Source organism: Alligator mississippiensis, chromosome 1 (assembly GCF_030867095.1).
Source record: "Alligator mississippiensis isolate rAllMis1 chromosome 1, rAllMis1, whole genome shotgun sequence".
NCBI lineage: Eukaryota > Metazoa > Chordata > Crocodylia > Alligatoridae > Alligator > Alligator mississippiensis.
Window position 1 is genome coordinate 436,705,523 of NC_081824.1, and position 20,221 is coordinate 436,725,743.

At 45.7% G+C, this 20,221-nt stretch overlaps 1 protein-coding gene across 1 annotated transcript in view; it reads right to left on the bottom strand.

Moving 5' to 3' along the window:
* Positions 1 to 15,293, bottom strand: part of DDX10 (DEAD-box helicase 10) — a 337,218-nt gene extending 321,925 nt beyond the window's left edge. Inside the window, exons 1-4 of the mRNA XM_014600713.3 lie at positions 15,047 to 15,293; positions 1,649 to 1,709; positions 1,345 to 1,475; positions 258 to 416 (exon numbers count right to left, since the gene is read on the bottom strand). Of these exons, the coding sequence (XP_014456199.1) occupies positions 258 to 416; positions 1,345 to 1,475; positions 1,649 to 1,709; positions 15,047 to 15,226 (531 nt within the window). The 5' untranslated portion in view covers positions 15,227 to 15,293. The remainder of the gene's footprint in view (positions 1 to 257; positions 417 to 1,344; positions 1,476 to 1,648; positions 1,710 to 15,046) is intronic.
* Positions 15,294 to 20,221: the final 4,928 nt, after the last annotated feature.

The window sequence follows — 20,221 nt, forward strand, 5'->3', positions numbered from 1 at the left end:
AAGCAAAACATGTTCCAGAATAGCCTTAATTTAATTAACATGTAGTCCCAAAAGTCTAGGCAAGGAGTCCTGCTTACCCACTTCTCTTAGATAGATGATAGGCACAATATCAAATCTTCAAGCAACAGAGAACACACAAAAAAGAAAATGAATGGGTCACATGGAACTGCTTTCTCCCTAAAAACACATCTTTCTAAAGCTTATTTGATCACTTACACTTCACATACCCAAAACATCAAGTTTAAAAGAGAACAAACCTTTCCACCAATTATAAGTCCTGCTGAAAAGTCATGATTCTTCCCCACCTTCCGCAGAACTTCAAATGTCTGGTAGGCTAGTTCTCTGGTAGGAGATATTATCAGAATTCCCAATCCATCTGTTGCAGTCCACTGTTGACGATATAAGTTTTCCAAAGCCTAGAACATTATCATAATCTCCTTGAATACTTAGAAATCTTCGGTGTAATACATAACATATGAAAGACTACCATATCAAAAAATGTAAATCATGTTAATCCAATTTTTGTTTTAATGTAACAATTTTAATGTAACAATGTGCACATTACAGTTATGAGGACTACCATTCAGCTATGATGCTTTATAAATGATGCTACTTATACATTATAAAGCAAAAAACCTGAGAAAGTAAACGGAAGTGGAGAAATAACTTGTAGATTAATTTCTGTATGCGATTAATCACCATCAAATCAAGACTATATAGTTTATCTCCGTACATGATCCAGATGCAGAATGGCACTACAGTGGATTTTCTACTCTTAAGATTCATGGGTACTAGTAACATGAGCAACTAAAATCAAATCAAATCAAATCACCTATAATATTACCAGTTTGTCAACTACCAGGCAATACTCATGCTAATCAAAGAACATTCAATTAAGTGTACCACTGCCTTCATGCAGGTCTATTTATGCAATATATGCAGCAATGCACTCTTAACAGTCTCATTCACATGGTATTAAAAAGACTGCTTATAGAAAAAAAAGGCGCTTTACTTTAAACTCCACATACCCCCACACTGAGTGCAGCGCATGCCCAGAAGAGGCATCATGTTAGCTGGACCTGGCTCATCCAACGTCTGTATAAATCGGGTGCTTTAGCAGGGCTTTACGGAGCTTTTATCTAAGCTGATCTAAAACAGTTTCCCCAGATTACGCCATCTTGCAAACTTTAGACGTAATTCTTAAGTCTGTCATAACTTTATATGAACTAAAATAAACATCATATTACATGCCTTCTTTTATATCCTATTAGCTTATGTGTGCTATTCAATGTTGCTTTATCTTTATTTAGGGCAAAGTATGCAAAGAATGTCTAAATTACTTACTGGAATAATAAAAGCCAAAGTTTTGCCCGATCCTGTCTTTGCAGCACCAAGTACATCTCTCCCTTGTAAAGCCAAGCCTATGGTCTGCCTCTGTATCTCAGTTACCATACGATACTGTGATTCCTGTAAACCTAATATTTAGGAAAAAATTAATTCTTTCTTTCTTTCTTGCATAGTGCAGCATTTTCTATTAGTAAAATACTATAAGTAGCAAACTTTAATGTAGAACATGGATATTTAAAAATAAAAATTCCTTAACTTGCCAATGAATAAGACCATACAAAATGCTTTAGTGTTTACTTACCTTTCAGAGTTTTCTTTGACAATGGAAAATCTGAAAATCTCTCAACTTCATTTGCATTTATCTGAAACAAAAAAAAACCCCAAAAAACAAAAGAAGTTAATCAGTCCCGGAATATAAGCATGGTATGGAAAATAGCTCCCATCAATTTGATTTCACTTGTGACTTCTCTAGTTAGAGTAAAACTGTTAATAGCAAATTTTAACCACCCAGCATGAGGGAATGAAAGGTTTTGCCATCCACATCAGATTCATCTCATTCTCTTTCCTTAGTCTAGACAATCCCTAAAATGCAGAGTAGAAATATATGCATCCAATTATGTAGAACAACAGCTCAATTTCTCTCTTATAACCTAAGATCTTCAGAAACATTCAGTTTTAGATATCAGTAAACCTATACAAAACTTAAACATTCTATATGCAGCTTGTCAAAAAGCCCAAGACAATTAAGTACTCAGGCTAAACAGATTATAGACAGAATCAAACCAAAGAGCAAAGCTTCTCTAGATTATTCCAAACCTATACCAATCTATCGGTGTGATTGCCAACAGAGGCTGTAAAATGTTTACATTGGAATATAACAGACCAAATAATTTATATTTCCAAAGGCCTGCAACAAGCATTGACTCAATCATTCATCCCTTTCAGATTTACCATATTCTCGTTGACGTTTTCACAGAGAAGTTATTGAAAAAGAAAAAAAAAAATAGGCAGGCCACAGGCAGAGAACTGATGATCCAGCGTTCCTAATGCCAGAAACCAAAGCTCTGAGAACTCCTAACATGCCTTCCTTTCTGGACGACTACAGGTGAGGAAAGAGTTATTATAATGCTGCAAGCGCAGCCAATGGATTCCTGCCAAAGATAAGCTCACCCATCAGTACACAGTAACATGTTACACCTAGAGCTCAGGGTCCTACATACCAGCAGTTCTGAATGTTGCTGTCCACCCAGAGCAGCTTATAAAGAGCCAATGATAAATGCTTTCACAGTATACAACCAACTACCTTTTAAATCGGGGTGGTCAACCTACAGCCTGCAGTCATCGAATCTGGCCCATTCAGCTCAGCCACTTTGGTGGTGAGAAGCTTCACCAATGCCATGGCTGGCCCAGTAGCAGGAAATGCTGGTGGTGGCAACAGCCAGAGCCTACTGCAGGGGTGGCCAGTTATTGTGGTTGGAGGGCCACTTAGGGTAGAGACAGACATTCAAAAAGCCCAACCCTGAATCGATTCAATCTTTGCAAGTTAGTCTAACCTGCATAGATTAAACCAATTTGCAAGTGGATAGACATTTACCTTTGACTCAGGAAATGCACGCACATGCCTGCAGTGGCCCAGGCCAGAAGCTGGTGGTGGGGCACTAGAGTGAGCCCTCCCTTCTCTTCTACAATGCTGACCTGAGGGGGGTACAGCCAGGCCCCAGCAGGATGCTAAGATTAGGGAGGGATTTAAACCCCCACCCTGGCCTGCACAGTCCCCAGCCAGGGTGAGCCTGAAGGGGAGGGGGAGAGGGAAGCAACCATTGCCAGGTTTTTCCCCTGCTTGCCACTCAAGGAGCAGGGAGTGTTGCTAGACCCCAGCCCCAACTAGCACTGAGGCAAAGAAAGAAGGGGGGCGAGAAAGCTGCTTGTGTGAACTGCGTGCATCTGTATTATCCTGCTAGCTAGTGCTTCATATTTGCCTAAATCTCAGAGTCTGAGATACCTGCACTTTGACAGCTTTGAAGCAAGCCAGCAGGGAGCTTATCAGAACACAAAGTTTATCAGACCATCAAGAAAACAAAAGCTTCTCTCTCATTAGTTCAAGTTCTTCTTACCCCAGGGTACAGGCATTTGCAAGTCACTGGCTTCTAGCTCAGGAAAAAAGGAGGGAAAGCTGCTGGCTGACAGACATTACCAACTGACCTGCTGATTAGTTCCAGAAAGCCCTAGGCAGACATTGTTCTGTCTGCCTGTTCCAGTAAAGTTGGACACACACACACACTCACATGCACACACATAGACATTAGCTAGCATAGGGACAGCATGGTCAGATGCCAGCTGGAGTCTGTGACACTGGGGTTCCTGCCATGGGAGAGGGGAGGAGGACCCCTGCTTGAGCAATGAGTGGCTGGGGGGGGGGGGGGGGAGGAAACAGCCTGGCAGATATTGCTGTACCCCTGCCAGGCAGACCCTGGCTGCAGTCTCACACCCCCTTTTCAACCAGCTGGAGCTCCAGCTAGGGAAGAGAGGGGTAGGGCCAGCCCTGCTCTCTTGAGCAGACAGCCCAGCCCAGCCCACGGCTGAAAAGCATGCTGGGGAACTGTGATTTACCTTAAACCAAGAAGGAGTCTGGGACAGAAGTTCCAAAAACAAGTTTGACCCAAATCAGTTAAGTCTGATACTACATTCAACCAGGTTTATCTTAAACCAGATTCAGTCATTTTGAAACTGGTTTATGTGCACTGAATTTATGGTCTGTTATGGATTAAACTAGTTTCTGATCACTTAAACTGGTTTATGTGCAAATTCTGTCCCTAACCTTAATCAGCTTTGGTGAGCTGTTGAGGGCTGCACATACAAAAATCTTTCAGAAGACATTATTTTAACAAATCGGAGATAAAAAACAAACCATATACTGAAAATCAAACATCTATATAACATATTTTAATCTTATTTCAAAAATATTTTTATCCTGATTTTCTTTTTTTTGAGTAGCATATATAGAGGTGATTGTATAATAGCTCAAACCGAAGTCTTACTCTTGTACATTGCATGGGGGTTGTGCAGGTGGCGGGAACATGTGCAACAGAGCTTGCTCAAACAGTGCAGGTGCTGGTGGAGTCCACAACCCCTCCTGCAGCCCATGGCTGCCCCCATGGTATTCTGCATTGGGCTGAGCCCCACCTGGAGCAACCCGTGCTGTACTTCCACTAGCACCTGCCAGTCCTGGCCCCCGGCCTGCGTGCACAACTTCCCTGCAGGGCTGCTCCCAGTATGGCTGCAGCCACCTGGGTGCTGCTCATCTCCCCCTGCCTCCAAAGACTCTGGCCCCTGCTGTGCCACTCCAGGCCAGGGGGAACTTCAGCCAAGCAGCTCCTGGCCCTGCTCATGGGGCTCCAGCTCCCAGCTGCCCTTCACCCACCCACAGGTGGCTGCTCATCATGCCAGGCAAGCAGAGTAGGTGGCAGGCGATCAGGAGATGGAGCTCGAGCCCTGTATACTAGGGCAGAAGCCACGCAGCTACAGCTCCCCTCCAACCTCCTCCCAGTCCCAGAGCACACAACAGGGGCTGGAGGAGGAGGAGAAGCCACTGGAGATGAGGGGAACCAACCAGTACCCAAGCAGCTGCAGCTGCACCAACAGTAACCCCACTGGGAACCTGTGCACGCTGGCTGGGGATGGGGCTGCAGTCAGGGCCAGGGCCAGCAGGAACGCAACATGCCCCAGATGGGACTGCCCCATGCAAAGCACTGCAGAGGCAGCCACAGGCTGGTTCAAATCAACTGACAGGCACCCCCTACAGGCCAGACCCAATCAGTTGGTGGGCCAGCTGCAGCCAGTAAACCATATTTTGCCCCATCCCTGGCCTAACACCAACCTGCTTTGGAATTAAAAAATTTAAGATACTTCTATTTGCTCTCTTTTAACTATGTTTCAGAAACAAATAATGCACATGGAGAAGCAAGTTAGTGCATGTCAAGACACTAAATTACCAGCCTCTAAGTTTTATACCAGGGGATCTGGTCTGTCATAAGAAAAGGTTGCCAACCATTATTTTAGACCAATACTGTCTCACCCTATCCATACTTTTACATAAATGCATGAGTCAAACTAGAGAGGATTCTTTAACTGCAACCTTCCCTATAAACCAAGCCTTACCCTGACTGGTAAACTGCTTATTACAGACTTCAGCTTGCTTCTAGGCAAAAATAATCCCCCTGCCCACATTACCTTAGTCCATTATCATTCACCTTCTCAAACTTCTCAAAGGGTTCCATGCCCTCTTTCTGTCCCTCTTGATACCTACTCTTCATGTTTCACATTAACTCTCACCTCATCCTCATAGACTTAAACTGCAAAAAGTTAAGTCAAATGAAAAGGGAGATTTAGTAGACAACTGCAATTTAAAAACCCCCCACTAAATTACTTCAGTTGACTGTGTCATGTTAATTTTGTCACGTTTCACTCTCCTTTATACCCTTTTTTTTTTTTTTTTGGGGGGGGGGGGGGGGAGGGGTCTAATTTGGATTAAGATCTTCTAAACAGGGACTGCATCTTCCTAGGCCTGTCTGTAAATGCAATATTAAAAGGAAGTATTTTCAATAGTAACAGTACTAAAAATAGCCAAGTTTCTACAGAACTCATGCCTAACAAATGGCATCCATCAAAAAGGCCTCCTCTATTCTATCTAGCTTGATACTGACTCTTCCTCGCATTGTTTTGGCCTTATTTTCCCCAAATGAAAATTGTTCTTGAATATTTTATTTTCAGTAATACTCACTTCTGAAGGGAAAATTGTAGTGCATTAGGTTGTAGCATAGAGCTACATCATTTCAGAAAGATTATATTTTTATTTAACAAGTCCACGCTTAGTGTCATACTGCACTTGTCTTACTAAAATAAGTGCTTCCAAGCAGTAGGAGGATTAGCTTGAATAAACCAGATGACGAGTGCTTCTCTCTAAGTCAGCAGTGTCAGACATACAACCTACAGACCAGAGCCAGCCTAGGGAGCCACTCTATTCAGCCTGGTGGGCTTCCACCAGGCCACCCAAAGCTGGAAGCATGGCTATGGGATGTAGCTTGGTACAGAATCTGGGACACTTAGGCCCTGTTGGACATGGCAAGCAGCAGCAGGAAGATGAGTGAGGGGCAATACAGCCCTGTCACCCTCTGGCAGCTTCACCCATCTGTACTACCACAGCCCTACCTCCCCCTCCACTGGCCCAGCTACCACTTCTGCTTGTCCCATATGCTGAAGCTGCTGTTGTGACACAGAGCATGTAGCTGGAGCTGGACTGGAGCCACCACTGCTGCATGCCCCAAGCTGGATCTGGCCTGCAAAAGCCCAGTGATCCAGATCCAATCCAGGCCACATGGTTAGTTTGATCCCCCTACTGTCAACTATGCTGTTGAGGCTTTTCTAAAAAAACAGCCTTATTTTCTATTAACTTGAATTTAATTAATCATAACATATTTCTAAACTTATTTTCTGTCACTTCTTAACCAAATATTTATTAAAACACAAAGCTTTGGATATCTAGTTTGCCAATTTGAATCTGGCTTGAGAATAAAATAACCAAAAAACCGTCAACTATAGCTATGTACATTCCATTTTTAGCAGTGGAAGATTTGCACTGTACTGCACTGCACTGAAATGATTCCAGAACAGGGAGCATTACAGACAGCCAGTCTGTATCCCCTCCTCCTTGCATCTTGCCAAGACTGCAGTGATCCCAGTGTAGGGAAAGCACGGGATGCTTTAGTCCTCCCATTTCCGGGCAAAATGGGCAAAGTCCCCTGTCCACTTCTCACGCCAGGGACTCCAGTGGAAAAAAGCCAGATTGTCTGTATACTTGTGGTTTCTACCAGGAAAGCAACAATTCTTCTGGTAGAAGCTATACCTGGCCTATAAGACAGCTGCTGAGATGCCAAACTGACATAAGCTGGTACCACCCAAGCTAACTTCTAGAGAAAGCATCCGCTCCCCAAAAGAAACACCCTCCTGTTGTGGGATATGTTAAAAAGGTAAGTAGTGAATTTCTTATTCCTAAGGTGGTTTGAGGGTCAAGAGACAGGGGCAGAGAAGCTAAAGAAAGCTCTGACATTCCCCCCAAAGTTCACCTAAAAGCATTTAGCTGTTCCAAACTAATATCTGAATTTTGGAAGACTGGCCTAGAAATTATGACAGAATAATCTTTGTTGATTGAAATGCAATGTAAAGAACACCACTCTGTTCAGACTTAGTTTCATAGCTGGTAGGGTTGGAAGGCACCTGAGCAGATCAAGTCTGACCCCCTGCCATGGCAGGAAAAAGTACTGGGGTCAAACGACCCCAGCAAGGTGTTCGCCTAACCTCCTCTTAAAGACCCCCAGGGTAGGAGCCAGCACAACTTCTCTTGGAAGTTGGTTCCAGATCCTAGCTGCCCTGACAGTGAAGTAGTGCCTCCTGATGTCTAGTCTGAATCTACCCTCTGCCAGCTTGTAACCGTTATTTCTAGTCACTCCTGGTAGTGCTAGGGGGAACAGGGACTCCCCCAATGCCTGCTGGTCCCCCCTGACTAGTTTGTAACAGGCCACTAGATCCCCCCTCAGCCTTCTCTTGTGGAGGCTGAACAGGTTCAGGTCCCTTAGCCTCTCCTCGTAGGGCCTGCCCTGCTGCCCCCGATCATGTAACTGGCCCTCCTCTGAACCCTCTCAATGCTGTCCACATCTCTCCTGAAGTGCAGCGCCCAGAACTGCATACAGTACTCCAACTGCGGACTGACCAGTGCCGCATAGAGGGGGAGGATCACCTCCTTGGACCTGCTCGAGATACATCTGTGGATGCATGACAAAGTGTGGTTGGCCTTCCTGACCACATCCCCACACTATTGGCCCATGTTCGTTTTGGCATCAATAATGACTCCAAGATCCTTTTCTACCTCTGCACTGATGAGAAGAGAGTTCCCCGGCCTGTAGGTATGCGGCTGGTTCTTCCTCCCCAGGTGCAGCACCTTGCACTTGTCAGTGTTGAACCCATCCTGTTCTCATCTGCCCACCCCTGTAACCTGTCTAGGTCCAACTGCAGCCTATTCCTCCCTTTTAGCGTGCCCACAACCCCCACATTTTAGTGTCGTCAGCAAATTTGAATAGGGTGCTTTTTACCATAGAAGTTGCAGGTCTTTCCACAAGGGAAAGTAGGCTGCAGGCTGTAATTCTACTCCTTTTCTTTCCTCCGCTCTCTCTTCTCTGCTTCGAGGGCAAGGTGCTTTACCTCAAAGCAGGCTGCCACTTGGTTGAGGCTACAGCGCCACTGGAGCCTATAGACAGCCAGCTCCTCCCAGCTCTCGATCCTGGCATCTGTTTTCTTCGGATATGCCTTCAATGTGTCCTCATAGTGTTTCCTCTGGCCACTGCGAGATCTCAGGTTATTACTAAACTGGGAGTAGAGCACTGGTTTTGGGAGTCAGAAAACCACACACAATGCTCCATCCAGCAAAGTTGATGCTTAAGGATCACTAACTGAGTGCTAGTAACATCTTCCCATTTGATGTGGAGGATCTTCTGAATGCATCATTGGCAATCTCTCTCCAAGCTCTTGAGATGAAAGAGCCTGTTTAATTTCTCTACTGCACAGAGAAATTAAACAAGTACCGAGCTTCACTTAGAAGACATAAAGCTAACCAATACTTCTCTAACAAACTTGAAAAGACATTTTTCTGAGAAGCCTGTACAGGAGATTTCAAAAAAAATGTTCCTGTCCCAAATCAACACAAAAATTGTGAAACCCAATTTTTTGTGAGCCAAAAAGACTGAAGAGAGATCTCAGACTATTTTGATTTCAACATGATTTTTACTACATGTTAATTTAAAAGTCAAAAGTTGTTATGACATGGAGAACTTTAATTTCAAAAGTACTGACAACATATCTTTTTCATTGTTTTTGAAATGATAAAATTTGTCAAAACAACACTTTCCTGAGACCAGTTTCAGCTGCAACAACTTGGCACTGTCCCACTGAAATGTTTTGTCCAAAAAATCAACAGCCAGTTCCAGTTACTGCATCCACAGATGTTGTACTACATGCAGCACTACATATTCTGCTAATTCCTTAAACCTATTACCAATGTGTAAAGATGTCACAATGCCAATGATTTACGTAGGCTTAACATAATTTTGTTAGGAGTTAAAGTACTGAGTCAGTATGACAATAATATGCCTGCTGGAAAAAAGCCATGTTATGAACCTTAGATAAGTGTGAAACAATTCAGCATGTCTGACAGAGGGGACAGATTTAAATTAGTTTGTGAGATTTGAAACAGGTTTTTATTACAGCAATGTTAAACTGCTCTAAATAATAAATTTTGCCTAGAGTACTCTAATGGATTTGTGGATTAAAATTTACAACTATTTCTCTTAGGTCTCCCATTCAGATGGTGTTCTCCCAACCATAGACAGAAAACAAATTGTATTTTGCCCCTTTACGTATAAATAATCAAAATTAATTTAGCAGACATGTTCTGTTCCTCTCCAACACATAATTTAAGCAAAGCTATTTTAGAGACTTTCAGAAGCAAGGAAAAGTGAGAGGGAAATATTTAAAGCTGGAGGGATAGGAACATTAGAGAAAGTCTGTATCATGTAGGCTTTTTTAATTGTTTTCTCATTCCCCTTCTACATCAGTCTTGCTGTGGTCTATTAAACTGCCTCAAGATGAATATGGTGTATCAGGTTTCAGCAGTAGTTTGTATTTAACAAAAGTTAAAATAAGCAGTTAAACCACATACACACTGAAATAGTACAACAACCAAACTACCCTTTCCCAGAAACTCCAGTTCTATGACCTCATATTCAGAGTCCTAGCTCAACAATTCTCAAACAGGATGCTACAAGATGCCTTTAAAGGTGCCATGCCACCTTCCATCTGAGAAGGTAAAAGTTCTCCTTCCCCAGTCCAGTGCCTTGGTGTCTGCCCCAACTACCCCAGCAGTGCCTGCATCAGCTTCTCTTCTCCCCTGCTGCCCTCCCCAGAACCCATATGCTAGCTGCCCCCATGCTCCCAGCAGCATACTGCAATGGGCAAGTAGGCAAAAGTGGCGCTGGAGCCACACTTTGCTGTCCAGCTTATCTCTTCTGCTCTTCCCATGCTCCCAGATCCAAAGGAAAGAGCCAAGAGGGCAGCCACCACCATGAGACCTTGCAGAAGCAGCCTAGGTGGTAGTGGCTGCCCTTCCCCTCAGGCACAAACCAGATGGCACAGAGGGCAGAGACAGGAAAGAGCAGGATACACTAGGGATAGGTCCTGTCCCCTTCACTCTTAACTGGCCCCAGCTGAGTAGGTGTGTCAAAGGTATGGTCCACAGGCCATATCCAGCCCCTGGAGTCACATAAGCCAGCCCACAGGTTCCTTGACCAACCCTGCAACCTGGCCCAGCCCTGTGCAGGATGGACCCCACACTGCACACACTCCTAGCAACACGGAGGGTCAGTCTGGGGCACCACACAGGCTGCAAAATGGACCTCTTGTGCTACCTCCTGTGTTGGGTCCAGCTGGCATGCCACAGGCACCAACATCACAGCTGCTCCATAGAGAGAATAGTCCTGGTCCAGCCTGCAGACTGGCTCAAGGGTGCTCATCCAGCCCATGGAGCCAGATGAATTTGACACCCTTAAGCCACAGCAATGTTTCTCAACCTTTCTAGGCTCAAGGCTCCCTCAATATCTTTTCAGAATTTAGATTCCAGCTCAGTGAGTCTCTAAGTGATTCATTTGGGTGCCATGAGATTCAGAGCAGTTAACAAGGGGTCCATTTTGTAGGCTGCATGTGGTGCCGCAGACTAACCGCCGTTCTGCTAGGAGAGTGTAAAGTGCAGGGTCCAGCCTGCACGCAGTGGGTCCAACCTGCACAGGGCTGGGCCAGCTCACAGGGTTGGTCAAGCAACCTGTGGGCAAGCTTATATGGCTCAATGGTGCTTTGAAGCCAAAGAAATTGAGAACCTCTGACCTAGCCACTGGAGATCTTTTCTCCTTTGCAAGGCTGGCCTGACACAACCACTAAACTTATGAGGGCTAGTTTGTAAGCAAAGATAATAAAGCACATCCTTAAGAGCTCAATTTACTTACTCCCCATGAGAGCTGGGTAACACTGAAATAGCCACTTTACAAATAAACTCTAAACTCCTCCACAGGACTTCACTTAATTTCAGAAAAGCTAGGTACCCGCTTCACAGTCAGATCACTGTGTTTGCAGGTTGTAAACTGGACACCATCCATGTTGAGAATCAGCCCTGCTAAGCGATGGAAGCAATTCAACAGCTTCTCGAACAGTGCTTAAGCAAGCAGTGCAATGAGATGTTTTTGTATGATCTGTAGTGTTGCTTTATGCTTCCACCCTCCTCAGCCATCTGTTGCTGTATCCGAATATTTCACCTTAGAGTGAACCTAGACTGTGGGCTCTCTCGGGCAGACAATTTTGTTTTTTACTTGTGAATACAGCAACAGATGCAACAGATCCATTAAGGACTTCAGGAATACAAATAACTACGTGGATTAATTTTGTCATTGTGCAGCTCCAGTTCTTTAAGTCTTATTGGACACTCAGCAGCCCAGAATCTGCCAAACTTCCTTTGACTCCTTTTTAAGCTCAATGGCTCTGTTCAGAGTACCTAGAGGTGTAGAATGGACACTATTTTGACCAGAGCCCTGCACAGTGTACATTTTGATGAATATTTTAACATTTTAATATTTGGTAATCAGGTGCAAGAACAGACCAGTCTCCCAGATGTTCAAAATGTCCCTCGGGAGCTCAGGGAAGCAATCCTATGTTTTCTATCAACCAGCCTCATGAGAGTCAAAGGAGAATCTTAAACTTTTCCAACGCAAGTTAGTCCTGAAGTGATGTGGAAAAGTTTAAGATTCTTCTTTAAGTGTTATTAGTTGAACACCAGTTAAAAAAAAAAAAAAAGATGCAAACTAAATGCATATGTCCAGAAATGCGGTTTTTAAATTAATAGGTTGGGAAGGTGAAGAGATCAAGGGAAGAATGATATCTCTGCCAAGATAACAGCACCACCAGATCCTTCATTAATTCAATTTCCCCTGATAAAGTATGCATGACTCCTACATAAGGTACACTGTACAAACTACCTTCACCCCCTACAGAGAGCAAATCCAAGTGAAATATACAGACTTAATTGTCTGGGAATTGGGTATCTCCCAAGAGAGGCAGAGCTCTGCTGTCCTCAAGTTATCCCCTCTGAAAAAGATGAGATTAAGTTTGCTTCAATCAGTAGATCTCAAAGAACTTTCCATCTGAAAAACCATGGCTAGTAATGTTTCTTATTATTACGCTTTTTCAATCAGTAGATCTCAAAGCACTTGATATAAGCAGGTAAGTATCATGCATCATCTCCATTTTACAGCTGCCCTAACGTACAGAAACAGGAAGCAATTTATGTAAGAGTCATTGTAATGTAGTGCATAAGGTATAGGCTTCGCACACAATTTATCTTCCATCTCAAATAGATCAGTATTCCCCAGGAAGAGAGTAGGGTATTTCTCTCTCGGTCTAGGTCCACTAGGAAAATTCAGAAGCCAGCAACCAAAACTCTTATTCTCCCTGTTTTATTCTGTCAGCAGTCAAGAGAAATATAAGCAGGTTCAGTTTTCAATTAAGATCTACTTCTTAAAATATTCTGCTACTTCTACCTTACCAATTAAAATTTATTGACAGTTTTGCTTAATTACAAATGTAACCAATATTGTAACCCAAATGGAACCCATGCACTATTGTATAGGAGATATAAATCTGTAGCAGGTGTAAATGGGGGTACCAAGCTATTTCTGACCTGCCGGAGACAAACTAGAATAGTTTTAGTTAGGACATGACAAATTTTCACAGAACCACAACACTGGCTACCATGGTTCCCCTGCTTCACCTGTTGCAAGTTATGGTGCTAGGTATTATGTCAGGGTTGATGGTGGTCTTACATAGAGTTTAGATTATAGGATTGTATAGGATGGTGTCATCAACAGATTGAGGGAAGTGATTATTCCCCTCTACTGAGCACTGGTGATGCCACATCTGGAGTACCGTGTTCAGTTCCCCACCCCACCACTATAGAAAGAATTTAGACAAATTGGAGAGAGTTCAGCAAAGGGCATTGAAAATGGTTTGGAGGCTGGGGCACATGACTTCTGAGGAGAGGCTGAGGAAACTGGGCTTATTTAGTCTGCAGAGGAGAAGACTGATGGGGGATTTAATAGCAGCCTTCAACTACCTGAAGGGGGGTTCCAAAGAGGATGCAGCTGGACTGTTCTCAGTGGTGGCAGATGACAGGAGAAAGAATGCTGGTCTCAGGTTGCAACAAGGGAAGTTTAGGTTAGATATTAGGAAAAATTCTATCACTAGGAGGCTAGTAAAACACAGGAACAGGTTACCCAGAGAGACTGTAGACGCTCCATCCTTGGAGGTTTTTAAGACCTAGCTAGACAATGGCTAGTCTGGGATGATCTAGTTGGGGATGGTCCTGCTCTGAGCAGGGGGTTGGAGTAGATCAGTGTTTCTCAACCCACAAGTGGGTCACAAGAATATATGAAAGGATAATGAACAAACCTTAAAAATGGATTTTCCTTTAAAGGAGAAAAACATGGGAAACCATGGCTTTTCCCTTGCATGCTGTCAGTGTTTCAGCCTGAAAGGGGCTGCTTGGAGCCCCCCGTGCCCTACACACTGAGGGGCTGGGGCTTGGGGGCAGTGGGTCAGGACTGGATGCTGATGTTAACACATCAATACAAAAAAAAGCTGAGAACCACTGGACCAAATGACCTCCTGAAGTCCCTTCCAACCCTAATTTTCTATGACAGGGATAATCCTACCACAGGCAGGGGGCTGGGTCTGAATGACCAAGAGATCCCTTCCAGCCCTACTTCTCTATGACTCCGTGACCTCCAACTCCGGGCTGTTTGACAATCTTCAAACTCTTTTCCCAGCACAAAGGGCCGTACGGGTGCACTAACACAGATGCAGAGCAAGCCAACCCCAATTTGCAGTGGCTGATTTTACTGGCAATTACATCCTGGCTCACAGGCAAGTCCAGGAACATACCAGCCCAGCAAGAGCTGCTCACAGCTGCTCCATCATCATGTGTGTAGTGAACACCCTAGATCAGTGGTTCTCAACCTGTTTTGTACCAGGACCCATTTGTAAACGTCAATGGCCAGTCCCAACCCAGTGCCCCACACTCCCAACCTGCTAGGGGGTGGGGGAGCCCCAAGCAGCCCAGTGCAGGCTGGAACGCTGCCAGCCTGCAAGGGAAAAGCCAACGTTTCCCACTGGTTTCTTCTTTGAAGGCAAACCCATTTTTTTGCAGTTTGTTCGGGACCCTTTCAGACACCCTTGCGACCCACTTTTGAAACGCTGCCCTAGAGCAGTGGTTTCCAAACTGTGGGTCGTGGCCCCTAAATGGGGCTGTGACATCAGCGTGAGGGGGGAAGCTGTGGGTTGGGAGTGAGGGGCCAGGCTAAGGAAACGGGGCCATAAGCGGGGTCGGGCTGAGGAAGAGTTTGGGAAGCGTCGCCCCGGGCTGTGCCCACTTTCCGCACGGCGGGGCAGCGCTGCCCCTCGTCTCGGCTCCACGCCTCGCAGGGCCCGGGCGGGCCAGGGCGGGATAGCCCCCCCGGCTGCCAGCCCCAAGGCCGCCCCGCGCCCGGCCGCTCACCTGGGCGTAGCGCTGCTGCAGCCGGGCGATGCCCTCCCGCTCCTGCTGCCACTCCGGCCGCTTGCGTTGCTTGCGCTGCAGCTGCAGCCGGGCCTGGCGCTTGCCGTACTTCTTCTTCCAGCGCTCGAAGCTGCGCACCGGGTCCTGCCCCGGCCCCGCCGCGCCCCCCGCCCGGTCCATGCTGCCCGCTACCTGCCGCCCGCGTGGGTCACACGCTCCGCAAGGCGCATACGCCGCCGCGGGAAGGAGGGGCGGGGCCTGGCGCAGGGTGATGCTGTCACCCGGCCCCGCCCCCTGCTATGGAATGCGGGGCGAGGGGGCGGGAATGTGGCCACGTGCCCAGCGCGGAGGGTGCCTTGCCCCGGGGCGCGTGGGTGGGCCGTGAGGCAGCGCACTGCTGCGGTGGAGCAGGGTGGGTGCAAGCTGCGACTGGCACCGGTTCTGATCTGTAGGATAAAGAATCTCCCAAAATCAGTACTAATCAGGAGCGCAGCAGAGGGTGCAAAGCAACGGGCAGGGGCTCAGCCCAAGCAGCTCCGTGGTCTAGAAGGCTGGATCCTGAACAGGCCCGAATGAACCTTGTCCCACAAGCAGCTGTGCTGAACCTCCGGAGGCTCCGGCCTGGACCTTCCCGTCGCGCGGAAAGACGAGATGAAGCGTAGGCCGGGGCCGAGAGAAACGTTAACGTGCCCTCTTACTTTCTATTAAGAAAGGTAGGCAGAAGGGAGGGCACCTTAGAGACTCACTATATAAGGTATATAGAGGGCACCAGCTTTCATGACCTCGATTTCATTTCATGTGCGGCTGTGGAAGGACAGCAGAGAGCAATGTATGAAGAGGAGAGAATGATGCGAATGCAGGAAGAGCGGGGAGGTGGAAGGGGAAAGGATCTGTGCTGGAGGAGCAAACAAGTAAAGAATACAACAGGTGGGAAAAGAGGAGGGGGAGGTCCCGGCCTGGTTCAGGCATCACGGTTGTGAGCGTTTAGGAAGACATGGACCTTACTCTGAGAGGCAAAAATAAGACAGTGACTTCATGTACCCTTATCTTTTTTTCCTAAAAAGACTACTGGTGACATCACCCAGCTTCACTGGTGGCAGTGTAGATAGGGCTCCCATAAGCATTTTTATTTTGACTATTGTGTTGGCTCGCTCTACTCAGTCCAAGTCTACGCAATACCGTGATTAAGACATTGATAGCTAGGTTTACTAGTATGTCCATTTGGCACCACAAGTGATGTTGAATTCCTAGTAGCAGTGGTGGGAAGCTGGAGGATACAACACTAACATAGACAAATGCCTAGTTGGTGGAGGAGAGTGGGATGCTAGGGATTACAGTGTCTTCTGGTGGTATATGGTTGCTTTTCTGTAATTATGGCCTTGTCTGCAGACTAGCCTCTGCTACTGTAGCTATGCTGCTGACAGTGGAAACTCAGCATATGCCAACAGAATTTCTCAGCACAGCTCTACCACCTTTCCAAACAACGTAAGCTCAACTGACAAAAGCACTCTTTTATCAGTGTAGCTCCATTGCTTCTCAGCCTCTTGTCAGCTCAGATCAAGCGTAGTCCTATGCTTGCCTGGCAAAGGAAACACTGTGACCACTGAGGCGGTCTTCCTAGTTGCACCTGGGAAAACCACTCTCCTGGCGTGGGGATAGTGCCTGCCCAAGATCATGTATAGTAAACCTCCCACTTAGCTGCTGGAGTGGGAAGGTCTTGGCTTTATGCCCATTTTATGGAAAGGAGAGATTCTTCCCTAGCTTGCTCCTGTGGCCTTATGCCTCAGGGCAAGCAAAACTCGGGGGCATCCGAGCCCCAAGCCTCCGGGCTTAGGCCTGCGAGTAGGATGCCCACTAAAGGTTTTGGAAACATCTGAAGCCCCCAGTGGGGGTGGAAGATGTTTGCCAGTAGTAGGGCCACTTGTGGTTCTGGACTGACTCTTAGATTTGGAATTTGTTTTGGCTAATTTGGCTTGGAATACAGAAAATTTAAATAAAATAAAAGCTCCATCCACATCAGTGCTGTTGCCAGCATAACTGTGTCAGCTGGAGATAGGGCTTCTCACACTCATAATCAATATAGATATGATGGAAACTCTGTTGTGTATACTTGAGGTATTTGGTAATACATTGTGATATTTTTGTTGATTTTCTGCAGTGTTGACAGAACCATTCTACTTGTTTGAACAACCCTCTTTCCTCTAAGCTCTGTGTAGAATTGCATATCCTAAAGCAGTAGTTTTCAACCTTTTAAACTTAAGGCACCCCAAAGAAAATACCAGCTCTTAACTTTCTTCACTTGTTTTTTGATGACAGAAAAATAATAAAGCAATTTTTTTGGTGCAAAGAGTTCAGAAATATCACAACAGGTCAGAATGATTTTGACACTGTGGATTTCTGTTTAAAATCCCTGGATTTATCTAGTTCGTAATGTTTGCATAACTAACAACGCTAACATTGCTTGGCACCACGTTGAACCCTGAGAAGGCACTGAAGGGGTAACCCAGGGTACCAGAGCATCTTGGTTGAGAATTATTGTTCTAGGGATCATTGCCTCATGTGCTGATTAATCTACTCTAATGTATGTCCTGTAGGAACTCCATCCACTTGTTGAGGCAGGCATTCAGCTATCCATTTGGGCATTAGGTAGGCATTATGATAGACAAGCAAACAAGGTTGTGTCAGAACAAATTGAGCTATGTTATTTCTAATGAACTGTTTGTGCTTCTAACTCACTTCTGATTATGATTTAAAGCTGTAGTGTTAATGGGTATGGAATCTGGTGCCCTTCTCTCCTGCCCCAAATGCCTACTCATGTATCATATAACATTCTTACCTCTTCGGTATCTTAGCACCTACAAATAGTGCATTAAGCAACATCTTCCATCTGTGGCTTCCTTTTTCCTTTCCTGCCCAAAGAGAGACTTGCATGTGCAGTGTGGTAGGTTTTCTTGGAACTTTTTTTTTTTTTTAGAGTGCACATAACTACACACTTTTTGTGAGAAGGTAATCAAAAAATGTGCCTTGCACTTAAAGTGTAAGGTAGAGAGGATTGTGATGGTCCTCAGTGCTTTGGGGAAATTTATTCCAGAGCCCACAAGAAAATTCTGTCTCCTACTCAGAGGAGCTCTAGGTAGACCAGAGCTGTCCATCTGGTGGTCTGTGAGGGGGCAGCATGGACTCCATGGGCGACACGCAGCCCCTGAGTGGTTACCACAGGGGTAGACAAAATGCAGCCCACAAGCCCAATTTTTTTAAATTCTAAAAAATTTAGAAAATTAATATTTATCTGCCCCTGGCTGCCTGTCATGTGGCCCTCGATGGCTTGCCAAAACTCAGTAAGCAGCCCTGGGTTAACATAGGTGCCAGCAGATGCCTCTCCCACTACCATGCATTGGGCCAGGGGTCCATGTGCTGACTGCATAGCCCATGCAGCAGTGAGGTAGCGTCCATGTGCTGACAATTCAACTTACATGGCAGGAGGTAAAGGGACCACATCCCGTCAGTACAGCCCACACAATCAGGGGAAAGACAGTAGGAGGCAACCACCCAGCATATGATCCATGCAGTGTGTGGACAAGGACCAAGCCTTCAGAGCCATATCATCCAGCCCCTGGAGCTGACCCTGGGTCTCAACTTGACACAAATGCCACACGAGCATGCACCGACTTGGCCCTGTGACAGGGCCCAGGACATATGCTGCACACAGGACCCTCTCTAGGACCTGCACTGCATGCAGCCCTTGTACAGGCCCAGTCTGGGACTCCTTCATGCTGGATCTAGCAGCTGTGGCACCTGCCACCTAGCTGTACACAGCTACCACTGACTGATCTGGGACGAGTGAGACACAGTGCCTGCTCCAGCCAGTCTGAGGCAGGCACTGCATGCAGCACAGATCTTGGAGTGGGCATCATGTACAGTGCTGCTGGATCCGGCACGTGGGAGACACACAGATCCTGCATGCTGGATCCAGCACCCACTCTGGCCAGAGTGGGTGCCACATGCTGGATCCAACATCTGAGGTAGCGGGGAATCCACGAGCCCAATCTGGCCAGCAGGGCCAGCCCCACACTTTATCCGGCCCATGGGCAGGTCCTATACCACTCATCTGGACTGTGGAGCCAGGCGAGTTTTAGATGTCTTGGATATCCCTTGGTGATAAAAATGGAAATGTCTAGCATAATGTGATGTTCTCTGGGAGGCTAGGGCAGACAGCTAAGAACAGATTATATGTGCTTGTAGTTGCCTATCTTAAAAAGATGACAGGTAACTGTGTTCTTTATTAGCTGGAATTTCATAAGGGCTAATGGCTTTGTGCCCATTGCTTTGCTGTAGTTCAGAAGGGAAGTAATGAAGGGCTTGTATAAGCAAGAGCAGGTCCCAGCACACCAGGCTGGGACAGGTGTCGGAAAACATCACCTATAGATGCTATTATGTAAGCATTTTGTACTAGGAGCACTTAGGTTTTGGTAGTCATCCATTTTGTAAATTATCTGGTTTCCAGATAAGGAAACTGAGGCACAAAGAAGTTAAGTGCCCAAGGTTAGCAATCAATCTACACAACAGAACTGGGCTCCTGAAATACAGTCCCCAAGCCTTATCCACTGAAATGCACTGTTTCTCACAGGTTGCACTGCAGCGTTCTCATTTGTCAATTCCTAGCATAACATAAGCTTTTGGTACATGAGCACATAGGTTTTACATGTACAAACTTGAACCACTAGAGGCCGTAATAGACCTGCATAAATAAACATGAAATACTAATAAATGAGGATTATGATAACTGTGGAAAAGGATAGTTAAACTACCTAGTCCTGCATACAAGTCAAATCAATGCATAGTCCCTTGGTAGGGGACATGGTTCACATACAACACTGATAGTTCAGATGACAAAAGGCTTATTTTACCCGGAAATGCAGAACATAACATTAGAGCAATAGTACATTTAATGCTCCTTTTTTTTAAAATGCATTTTTTTTAATAATTAATGTGAGTTTTGGAACAAGGGCAGAGCTGTTCTGCTTTTGGTTTTTCAAAACCCCATAAAGAGATGGCCTTATTAGCGTTTGTTCAATTATTTTCAGGTAATCCAAACTAGGTATCCAGGTCTCTGGGTTTTGCTGCTTCGTGCTGACAGTTTAGCACGTGTCTATGTCTCAGGTTCCCCATCACATG